The 12,064-nt window shown below is 49.3% G+C and overlaps 1 protein-coding gene across 1 annotated transcript in view; it reads left to right on the top strand.

The window, feature by feature from the left end:
• Positions 1-12,064, top strand: part of CACNA1H (calcium voltage-gated channel subunit alpha1 H) — a 119,294-nt gene that overhangs the window by 11,499 nt on the left and 95,731 nt on the right. Inside the window, exons 4-5 of the mRNA XM_082064529.1 lie at positions 1,042-1,201; positions 10,634-10,949. Of these exons, the coding sequence (XP_081920655.1) occupies positions 1,042-1,201; positions 10,634-10,949 (476 nt within the window). The remainder of the gene's footprint in view (positions 1-1,041; positions 1,202-10,633; positions 10,950-12,064) is intronic.

Here is a 12,064-nt window from a genome sequence, read left to right as displayed (position 1 = left end):
TGCCAAGCGCTGGGCTCTTGAGGCTCAGCTTCTGGTTTTATTCTTTTCTATAATTTAAATTTGCCTTTGTCTCTTTCTCTTTTCATTAGTTCATCTCTCATCAATTCTCAGTTGTTGAAACGATGGCTGGTTGGTCTCTCAGCGGTTTGTTTAACCTCTACCAAAGTACTGAGCCGCAAGTTGTTATTCTCTTTTTATTCCTGTTTTATCCTTGAGTTTGAAGGTGCCCGCAGGTCCCAGCCCCATCCCTGCCTCCTCACCCAGTCTCTCCTGGGCAGCGGTACTGGGAGCATACTGGATGGAGACGTGAGGGTTAGCTGAGGCTCTGCAGGGCTGCCTCATTCCTCAATCTTCTCATTTAGTGTGGAACATCTGGCACAGAAATCAGCATTTCCCTGGCAGCAAAGGTGCTGGGGGAGCCCTTGCTCTGAACCCCCATTCATAGGGAGCACGAGCAGAGCTGAGAGCTTTGCTTAGAGGAAGAAACATTTCCATCCTGCTTTCCCCCTCTCAAAAAAGCCACAATTTCACCTGCTTGTGCTGCTCGGTGGTTCTGTGGCCAGCAAGGAGAGGAGTCCCCCATGGAAGAGGAATTGTCCGGAGCGCAGCCATCGTCCCACACAGGCTCTATATTGTTTAGGGGAACAATTTGTGTGATTCATGAGAGATGTTCAATATGTTTACAAATATATATTTTGACAGTTTCTCGGGAGGCTGATGGTTTGCGGAGGCGTTTCTCCAGGAAAGACTGTCTTGCAGCTTTGCCCGTGTTTGTGTGTTGTTCAGTGCTCTGTTACTGAAAACATCTGAAATCCCACCTTTGATTCTACCCTTTGCAGATGCACTGTTTGTTCCCATTTGCTGCTAAGCCTTTTGCCCTGTTTGCCTTCTTTTTCAGCCCTAAAGTTTAGGGGAAGATATAAACACCCCAGTTTCTCTGCGCAGGGTGCACTGGCTGCACAACCAAGCTGGGATCGATGTGGCGTTCGCTCTTTTTCCACCAAAGGTCTCCTCTAACCTGCTTTCTCCTTCTCCCCACAGGTATGCGAATACTCGTCACCCTGCTGTTAGATACTCTGCCTATGTTAGGCAACGTCCTCCTCTTGTGCTTCTTTGTCTTCTTCATCTTTGGGATTGTCGGTGTGCAGCTCTGGGCAGGGCTGCTGAGAAACAGGTGTTTCCTAGACAGGAATTTTGCAATGTAAGTACAATAAAAAAAGAAATCTTGATTTTTTTTCTTCTTTTCTCCTTCTCCCCTGCCGGAGAAACCCCAGCAGGGTTATATCAGCCAGGGTGGACCCAGCAGCATCGTGGCTGAGAGCACAACGTGGCCATGGCACAAAGCTGCAATGGCAGCTCCTAACTGGGCTGTCATCTTGATTCACAAGGTTGTGAATCAGAGTCCTGAAGCCAGCTATGTGCTTCTTGTATGAAAAAAGCCACTTGTCAGCGAGTTACTGAGGGTTTGGAGTGGCTTTTTCATGTTTTCCTGAAGGACAAGGACGTTAGTGGTTTGGATTATCTCTGTTTGAGGAAGCGGAGATCTCTGGCTCTGGGAATTTAAGGATTTAGAACAAACAAAAGCATCACAGCTCTCCTAAAATGCCAGTTCCCAAAACTGTCCGGGTCTGGGAGGTCACCTAGCACACCTCAGCGCCTGGCAGGGGGTTGATGAGGTTCTCTGCATGCTGGTACAGACAGCACCATGGAGATGCTGCTGAAACACAAATAAATCTTTGTAGGTGTATTAGGATAAGAAGCTCAATGTGAGAGGCGTTAAAGACATTTGTACACGGCTCTCAGTCTGGCACAGGCATCAGGGATGAGCAGCACATTTGATCACCTGCTCTTTTTGATGCAAACTTTAGGTTTCCTTCTTCCCAGATAGGCAGTTGCATGGACCAGCATCCCTGACAGGTGCTGAGGGTGCTAATAGGTCTTAATTGCCCTGATAAGCCTTACCTGGGACCCCCACCCACACCCTGTCCATGGCCCAGGAGCTCTATTTAAGCTCAGCCTGTGGGTTTTGGTCCTGGTTTGAGCTGTGATGTTGGTGTGCTTGTCTCCAGCTCTGGTTTCATTCCTGGTTTCTTTGGCTCTTGCCTGAGTTCCCTGGATGAGTCCTGGATCTGATTCATCACTTGCCATGTCTGGGGCTTTGAGTGGACCCTGCTGCATACAGACTGTGTGGATGCTGCTGGCACTGGGATGACTCTTGGCTCCCGATTCATCCCCTGCCGTGGGCCAGTCCTGCTCAAGCTGCTCCCCAGCAATCCCTCAGCCTGATACTGAGCGTGGGCTGTTCTGCACTTGCTGCTTCAGAGGTGTGATATAAGGGCACACCTTAAAATGCATCAGCGAAACAAAAAGATCAAAAGCAAGTGCAGCTTCTGCGGGAAAGAGAGATCTGCCTGGGAAAACCCTTCTGAAGGGCTCCTGTCAGCGACTGCTGGAGATGTCAGTGGCTCAGAGGTGAGGAAATGCCCGAGGCCAGCTAATCTGGGCAACTCTGGCTTTGTAAAAGATAGAGCCTGTAATTATATCTGTCTGTAATCATCTGCTGTCTACAACTTGTATTGTGTCTGGAAGACACGCAGAGATTATCTCTCAGCTCTGCCCCAGGTCCTGTTTCTGCCTCTCACTCATGAGCCCGGTGGCTTTCGGCAATCTGAGCCTCTCTCTGTACTGCAGAACATCTCTGATGGCACTGACTCATCCCAGCAGAGCTGCCAAAAGGCAGAAAATCGATGAATCTGCCATGTGTGTCTGCTTCTGCTCCTGCATCTTGATGTTCCAACCTTGCAAGCTCTCTCCTGCATCCATGGCAGGTGTTTGCTGGTCACCAAGACCCTCCATTGATCAGAGTAACCCCTGAGCTGCCATTTCAAAGCCCGAAGAGCAGTGTTAAAGCTCTGCTTGGGTGGCCCCATTGCATGGAGCAGACACTGTGAGCAGGCAGTGCTTTGAGCACAAGGAGCACAGAGCTGTAATTAGCTTCAGCGAGTCCCTCTCATCTCTTTGGCCAGATTTCTAAAATGCTCTGTGATTTCCTGCAAAGTGGAGCTTTTAAAATTAACCGCGGGGGGAAACGTTTGCTAAGGAGAGATATTAAGCAGGCTGTTATGTAACGGTCATTAGCAGCATCAAAGGTATCGCAGGATTTTCTTATTAAGGTCTTGGTCCCGGTCACTGAAGGCAGAGATGGGTTCCCTGGGCTAATCCTCAGGGCCTGTGTTTGAAGAGGCAGGAGATTTACCATAGAATCATGGAATAGTTTGGGTTGAAGGGACCTTCCCAGCTCCCCCGGTGCCACCCCTGCCATGAGCAGGGACATCTTCACCAGCTCAGGTTGCTCAGAGCCCCGTCCAGCCTGGCCTGGGATGTCTCCAGGGATGGTTCATCCACCACCTCTCTGGGCACCCTGGGCCAGGCTCCCACCACCCTCTGTGTCAAAAATTCCTTCCTCATGTCTAGCCTGACAGAATTATTTGTAAGAGGTCTTCTCCTTCCCACATCACTGCAGCTCTGTGTTGGTTCCTGGGTCTCCTCCAGCCGCAGGTAGTGGTGAATTTGGGTGGCTCTGAGTTATCCATTGCCTGTTGGTTGATGCCATGTGCTCTGGGACTCTGTGAACAAAGTTACAGTGTTCAGAGAAATGTGAAGAAATGAGGCTTCTGGCATGTCCATGTGTCGGTATCAGCATAACAAATGTGAATTGTTCTGGTACCATCACCCAGGCTGGAGCTACTGTCTTGGTCTGTGTTTTGCTGGGTTAGTTTTAGACCTGCAAAACCCAACTGCATTGAACCAGTCCCTCCATTTCCAGCTAGAAACTATCCTAGGTTGACTGAAGCTTGGTGTGGAAGTTTTGGGGAACCCAGATGGAACCATTCCCATCTTCTCTGTCATTCCTGATTCATTCTCCTGAATCCATAGTTCCAGGCATCAGGATATGGTTCACCCCTGCAGTAGCCTTTAACACCCATACAACAAGTTGTACGTGGGTAAAAAGTCATGGAGTGGCAGTACCAGGGAAAGCACTTTAGGGTTACATTTTCCAGCTGCTGTACAAGAGGACCAAAATATTCAGCATTAGGCCCAAAGTAGCAGGTCCTGTTGGCCAGCAGCAGGATGCCATCTGCCTGCAAGACAGGGTGGAGATAGAGACAAAGTCAAGCCTAGAGTTGGATGAGAGTGGGTCCATTGCTGTGTCCTCATCCTCCATCCCTGTGCTGAGCTGCTGTGCTTGGCATCGGTGCTGGGAGCCCTGACCGTCCATCCCCTTCCAGGGAGAGCTGCCAAAGAGAACAAAAACAACAATAAAACCTTCAGGATTGCAGGATTAAAGTTAAGCTCTGGTTTTGGGCAGAAGTAAACAGAACAGAGCTCTGCGGGAAAGGGGGAATGAGATTCTGGTCATTTAGTTTTGTCTGCCAATCCCACTAAATCCCAGTGGTGTTGTCCTCAGCCTAAACTAATGTTTACCAGCCCTTCAGCAGGCTGTGAGGGGCTGCAGGATGGACAGGCACGCCGTGCACCCAGGTTGGGGCTGAGCAGATGATGCTCCTGGCTCTGATTTTCCTTACAGCCCCATAAAGGGGGAGACCTGAGTTACTGTTGGTGCTCACCTTGGTGATGGGGTCACACCCTCCCAGATGAAAGCAAAACTGCTTTAAAGTGAGGGTGAGCGTCTGAACATAATCCAGGGTGCCAGGCAGGGAAGGGTCATGGCCCCAGAGTTTTTCTGGACTAAAGCAAGTGTAAGCGAGCTCAGAGACTGGTGCTTCAAATCGAGTTCCTTACCTGCTGCAGGCTGCTCTGCACACTCGCTGCCAGCGGCTTTCTGGGCCATTCAGCTTTACAGCAGGCATCAGATGGAAGTAGTGACTTTGATTTTTGCCATCATTTTTCTTCCTGTGGAAGGCTTTTCTCTTAAATCCACCTCGAAAGATGGCTGTTTCAAGAAAAGAAACTACTTTCAAATGTAGTGCATTCTGATGGAAATTTGAGGACTTCTTTGAGGTGCACTGGAAATATCTGCTCTCTCTCTCTGAAAATTGCACTGTGCAACATTGCGCTGGAAGAGGTTGTTTTGTGAAGGATGCTCAGTAGTGACTTTGAAGGAATGACAGGCCATTACTGGCCTGTTGCAGTAGTGGGTTGGCAAGCGATGAACTGGGGTGGGTCACTGCTGTTTGGGATGTGTGAGAGCTGCTGCTCCCCAGCTCTGGAGAGCTCAGGGGGCTCAGACACTCTTGGAGCCCCGGGGAGCGTCCCCTGGCAGGGAACAGCGGTCCCAGGACCGTCACCACTGCATGAGTGACAGTGGGAACTGGAGGGGGAGCTTCACAAGGGCTTTTTAGGCGGTGTGGGCTGAGGGAGGAAGGCTCGGTATGTTTGTGCGTGGGAAGGGCAAGCCAAGCCAACCATTTATCTGTAAGATCGCCAGGATATGTGTCTCCCCCATGCAAACCCTCTGGCTCCCTCCTGCCATCATGAGCTGCTATCATTGTAAATAAACTAATCGGGCCACCCCCAGCTTGTCTGGGTTGTGGGGCTGTGCATTGCCTGTGTGTTGTTATGCAGTGCAGTATTTTCCTGCTCATGGAACCTTTCAAGGAACTCAGTGGGTTGGAAGCAGGAGAGTGGAGAGAGCTGTGAAGTGCTTTGTTTTTATCTAATGCTGCAGGACAGTTATAATGTGAGCGCTTCAGTCTTAATTAACTCAGTACCTGCTTGGCGTTGTACCGCCTTTGGCTCTTTGGCTTTTGTAGAGCTGCGAGAAGGCACACGTAGCCAAGGCAGACAGCTCGGAGTTGGTCTTGAAAGGTACTTCTGAGTTCTGCTTAATTGCTCCTCCCGGCATCGCTGTGTGCCGCGGTGTTGGGTTGTCAGCGGGATTTCCTCCAGAGAGCAGCCTCCGCTTGCAGGGAACAGATCCTGCCTGGTACTGAGCTTCCTCCACATTTCCCTCCGCTCCTCGAAAAGCTGCAGCAGGACTGTGCTCAATACACACACTGTACACCAGCAATTGTGGGTGATGATTGGACTGGGAGGACTCAGCTGGGGGGAGTATGGAGCAGAGAATAATAGTTCAGCCACCTTTGGCATGGGAGAGGATGGACCTTCCTACCCCACTGTTGTTGCTCCTGCCCAGGGACAGAGAAAGGAAAATACACTGCAGAGCTGCTGCAAGCCCAGAGAAAGATGAGCACTGGGCAGCTGGCCGAGAAAGGGGTGTTAATCCTTTCTAATGTGATAACAAGATCCATTCTGGGGCTTAGTTTCTTATGTGTTTTCCCCAGAGCACGAGGGTCTTGTGATTAGTGGATTCATTACCATTAATAAGTTATTTGGACTATACCCATTGGCAAGTGAGAGGGAAGTCAGATTGACCTTTCCCGTGTGTGGAGGTAGATGGTCTTGGCAGAACTACTTCATTTATTTTGTGGATATTGGGGATTCCCTCATCCTGCAATACTTCCATTTCTCATTCTTGCTCTCCTTCCTTCTTCCCCCCCTTTTGGTTTTGCCAGAAAAGTCTTCAAGTAGAGGAATTAAGAAAGGGTCTTAAATTTGCAGTGCTACTGCCAGTTGGCGTGTCCCCTCCCCTCTGTACTCGGTGGTGACAGCATCACGCAGGTGTGGGTCCCCCCAGCGGGACGGGTGCTCATGGTGTCTCTGTCCCCAGGGCAGATGTGGAAGAGGGACAAGCTTGAAAAGGTCTGGGCAGAAAGTGGCCCCCATGCAACTGATTTTGACCACTCGTAGGGAGGACTTTTAGTTTGTAAATGATTCTGAGGTAATTGCAAAAAGGAGTAAGGCAGAGAAAAGGGAGGATAAAATCAGGCAGCAGCAGCAGAACCAAATGAAGCTTCATCCACCCTTCGCAGTCAAGCTGTGCTTTGTTTTCCTGGCTTTATTTTCCTCCCACGGCCACCAAAGTGTGTCGTTCTTTTGGTTCTCCGGAGGGTTTGTGCCCAGATCTTCTCTACGCAGCTGATTAGATCACAGCCCAGAGCGCTGTGTCTGCAGGCGGTATTTCTCCTTCAGCCCAAGGCTTCCGAATCGGTGACTCATGGGAAACAAGCAGCCTCTGAAATCTGTGTATGTGGCTCATCAAGGGCCTTTCCCTTTGCGATGTGCAGTGAACAGAGAAGCGTTGCACAGGAGGGGGGTTGGTCCCATCGGTCCCCAGCCTGGTTGCGTCCCTTCCCTCCAACAAAACTGGGTGCGTGGGCTCCAGAAGAATTGTGTCCCTGTCCAGTCTGCCCAGCTGGGGTGGGCATGTCAGGAGATCAGCGATCGGCTCTGGGGGGCTGAAATAAAGCCGATTAATCTGGGACAATGAACAAGTATCAGAGTCCTGCAGCTGGGTGGGCAGAGAGTGGCGGGGTCATGCATGGCGCTGGATGTTGTGTGTGTTGTGCTGTTGTGGGGGGGGCGGCTCGCAGGGAAGCTCGGGTGGGAGGTCGGAGTGGAGCATCGTGCTGATGCTTCAGCCATTCTGTCTGAGCTTTTCTTCCATGGTCAGTGTTCTTGGCACGGGCGTGTGTGTGTCTGCATTGAAACACAGAGCTGCTCCCAGGAAGGGAGGTTGTGCAGCCATAGCTGCTAATTACACAATCATCCCTCCAGATGGTCCATCTCCTGCTGCAAGTCCAGCTTTGCTCTGGGTAGAATCTTAATTACACTGGCCCACGAGCTGTGGTGTGCTGAGCCTTCCCACGCTGCCAAAAGGTGCTTGTGATCAGGAAACTCCTGCTGCTGGTGTTGTGGTGGGATGGTGAAGGAAATAAGGTGTTGCCAAGTTTCACAGCTCCACCTGGCTCTGAAGCAGGTTTTCCTGGAAGATCAGTTGTAGTTTGGAGCAGGATGTCACTGGGTTGTCACATCCAGATCAAAGAGCCTTGGTCAGCGTTGTTTTAAGGGAAATGAGAAAGATCAAGGGATGTTCCCAAGATCACACAGGGTTGTTACAGGGCTGAGTGTCCAACGTGTGGTGTTAGGGGTGCAGGTTACTGTCTGAGGTTCACCTCTGTGGCTGGCGTTTCGAGTCTGCGTGATTTGTCACATCCGGGATTTGAGCACTGCGGAGATCTGTAGAGCCTGAGCTGGAGGTCCAGGTGCTTTGATGAGGAGGTACCAAGTGAGACCCCTCCTGCCATCCCCTTAGGGACTCAAGGAGCAGCTCTTTGCCTGTCACCCACAGAGTCCTGGTTTCAGGGGTGGTGAAGTCAGCCCTGGGGAAGCTGGTTGCACCCAGAGTCCCGTGGCCATGCGACTTTGCTCTATCAGGCAGTGCACAGCGTAGCCCAGGCTTGATCTGGATTCTGGGGTGTTAGACCCCTGTCACCACCACAAGCTGTGGAAAACCATGATCCCTATGTCCCATCTGAAAGACTTCAGAGCTACTGAGCACCTGATACTGAGCTGCTTGGGAGGAGGGTGCAGAAGCCCTTTGCATCTGAACAGCGCCCTCTCCATGTACCTGCTAAGGCCAAAATGGAGCTGACAGGGGTCTGCCTGTCACTTGGGAGTTACGAAAAGTCTCTTCTCCTTCTCCCTCTGCTTCTTCTCTCAAGCTCCCGAGCTGCCTTTGCCCAAATCTGTAGCACTCCCAGACGCATCCCTGCTCCTTGGTGCGTTTTAATCCTCTGCGATACCCCGCTCTGTTTGACAAACTCTGCTGGTTGTAGTATCTGAGCTTCTAGCAAACACCGTGCTAGTGTAGCACTCAGCCTTTTCTTCAGCTTGTTTTATGTGGAAATTTCTTCCAAGTGAAACCAATCTATGGGAGGGGGAGCAGAGGGCTTTTAGGCATTCTTGGAGGAAAAAGATTTTTCAAGTTTTTCTTTTCTCCTGAATGTCAGGCATAGAAACTGGGAGGAAGATATTACAGTCTTGTCTAGAGGTGTGGGATCACTCTGCAATGGGAAGGGAATAACTGGTGAATACGTTTAATCACCAGCAAAACGCCCAGTTCCTGTGATGTGCCGCCTGTGCCTTTCCCTGAAGCTGGCTGAACCCTCAACACCCATCTCAAGTAATTCACTGATGGAGGAGAACCAAATTGCCCAGGAAAGTTGTTCAGAGTTAATTTCCTATCGGCTCTGCTCTGCAGCAATTGCTCTCGCCTTAAAGTGCAGTTGCTGAGTGACTCCTACTTGACTCAAGGGTTTTGGGGAGCAATTTCAAGCAATTGTATGGAATAACACTAGTTTGGCACTCATTAGAGGCAAATTTATTCAATAGTTAGGTACATTGAGAAACAGATAAAAATACAGCTGTCCTAGCTTGAAGAATGACTTGCTTATCTTCTCCCCGCGTCTTGCTTGGTTGTATAATTTGTGTGTTGCCTTTCCCCTTATCTCCTGACTGATTGTATAGCATCTGAGATCCCTGCAGCTCTGAACGCAGCAGATAAAGTCGGTTCTAGGACTTTACACCTTCGCATTTCAAGCCGTGCAAGTGCTGGTGGGTCTCACTGATGTTAATCAAACAGCATGAAAAGTCCTGGGCTCTGCTTGCTCCCTGGTCTGCCCCAGGCTTGGGAAAGGGCACATCCCTGCCACGCTGCAATTAGAGCACTTGCTTATCTGAGCTGTAACAGAGCCATAAACTTTATTCAGGCCAATTAAATCAGATATGCAGTGAGCATACAGTTCCTATTAATGTGGGCTCACTCTTATGTAAGTACCGACAGAACTTGCGATGGCCTGTGCCTGCGTCTCTCCTCTTTAAAGTTCAGCTCACTCATCCTGTGGAGGTGCTGAGGGGCAAATTTATTGGAAAGCTGCTTTGCCATCAGCTTTTCTGAAGCATGTTCTGAGCATCAGAAGAGCTATTTTAACGATCCTTAGATAGAAACAGAAAGTTCCCTAGATTTTTGGGAAGCACCTGGCCTGCTGGGATTTTTCTCTCTATACCGTCTCATTTCAACTTTCAGCTGCCCTGTTGGCTTGGGAAAACTCAGGCTGATCTTTTAAATGAAAGAACACTTGTGCCTTATAGGATGCAAAAAGCTTTGTAGATCACAGATGTAGGGGCTGATCTCAGCTGTGACTTATTGTCCCCAGTCTGATGGGGCTGAATCATGAATCATTTTGGTTGGAAAAGACCCTCAAGACCATCGAGTCCAACCGTTCCCCCACCCCTGGCACTGCCCCATCTCCCTGAGAACCTCATGTCTGTCTGTCCAACACTCCAGAGATGGTGACTCCACCACTGCCCTGGGCAGCCTGTTCCAATGCCCGACAGCCCTTTGGGGAAGAAATTGTTCCCCAGATCCAACCTCAGCCTCCCCTGGCGCTACTTGAGGCCGTTTCCTCTGCTCCTGGCGCTTGTTCCTGGGGAGCAGAGCCCGACCCCCCCTGGCTCCAAGCTCCTTTCAGGCAGTTCAGAGATCAGAAGGTCTCCCCTCAGCTCCTGTTCTCCAGCTGAACCCCCCAGGTCCCTCAGCCGCTCCCAACACACTTGTGCTCCAGCCCCTTCCCCAGCTCCGTTCCCTCCTCTGAAGGGCAAAGGAGCAATTACACAGCCAAACCAGGAGCAGGAACCAGCACCTTTTTCTGCTGCTGAAACAAGGGGGGCACCATTTGTTCTTAATGCTTCTCTTTTTTCCCTCCTCCAGGACATACAACCTGACCTTCCTGCATCCGTACTACCGGACAGACGAAGCAGAGGAGAACCCGTTCATCTGCTCATCGCATCGTGAGAACGGCATGCAGAAATGCTCCAACATCCCAACCAGGAAGGAGTACAAGGTGGAGTGCACCTTGAGCATGGACTCCTACACCCCCAGTTTGTACAACCCTGACTTCAGCAGCAGGAACGCCTGCATAAACTGGAACCAGTATTACAACGTATGCATGGCAGGGGACATAAACCCACACAACGGAGCTATCAATTTTGATAATATTGGATATGCCTGGATAGCTATTTTTCAGGTAGGATTCTCCTAAAGATTTTTCTGTTTCTTTTTGTTTGGTGGGTTTGGTTTGGTTTTGTTTTTTCATCTTTTCCTTGGAAAGATTTTGACAGATGCATCAGAGGAGAAAAATTATGCTTGCACCTGTGTGAAACTGCAAATAAAGACACATCGAGTAAATGAATCAGACAATAACCTGCACAAATGTTGCAAGAGAGCATTTGAAGAAAACAGTCGGTTTTTCAGTGCATTTTAGAAGCAGCAGAAAACACTTCTTGAGGCAGACAAAAGTATGGCAAGGTCTAGCACTACAAATCAGACCTGGATAAATCCCAGGGATTGTTGTGTTAAGGTTTTATTGCTATAGTATCAGGAAACTGAGAGTGTTGTCCAAGTCCTTAAGCAAGGCTTAATATAATTCTAAAATGTAGGAACTATCTGGATGATGTGTTTTGGCCTTGATTCTAGAATTGCAGGGTTATACTGGTTAACATGGTATGCCAGAGGGAACAAGAGAGAATCCTAATGGTGTATTCTGGGTGGAATACTTGTGAAGAGATACTACTCATGTGGAATTGGAGTCTCTTGATCCACAGCTGTACAGATCTTCACTAAGGACAAAAGTGCTTGTGGCTTTACAGGTGGCAGAAACACTCCAGCACCTGAAGCACTTCCAAAGCATTTGTAGCTCTGGAACATTGGATAACTAGTCTACACAGTCCACAGGCTGTAGTCTCTTAGGGCTGGCCTATTTTTAATGATCTATGATGTAAATATGCTGTTTTCCCTATTTTAATTTGCACTTTCTGTTTTTAATACAAATTTCTTCATGTTTTTGGCTAGATGCCCTGTTTTATCTAGTTTTCCTGAAGTGCAGGTGACATCTATTCCTAAAAGAGAAGAAGTTCTCCGTTTAGTTTTGTTGATGATGAATAATTACTCATTCAGAGCTCTCAATTTAATTTAGTAATTTCCTTACAGTTTCATATTATAATATGAACTTAATAACTTTCAGTTTTCACCTGGGAGTTGTAAAGGGGCAATTGCCTGCTCTGAGCATCTTGTTTGCTCTCGTGCTGTCACAGTAGCACACCTTGAACCACAGTGCTGCTGGTGTCAGGGGCTCAAAACCAA

The sequence above is a fragment of the Streptopelia decaocto genome (assembly GCF_964273445.1).
Source record: "Streptopelia decaocto genome assembly, chromosome: 13".
Classification (NCBI taxonomy): domain Eukaryota; kingdom Metazoa; phylum Chordata; class Aves; order Columbiformes; family Columbidae; genus Streptopelia; species Streptopelia decaocto.
Note: the sequence above shows the minus strand (reverse complement) of the source record. Positions and strands in the feature narration are given on the sequence as shown.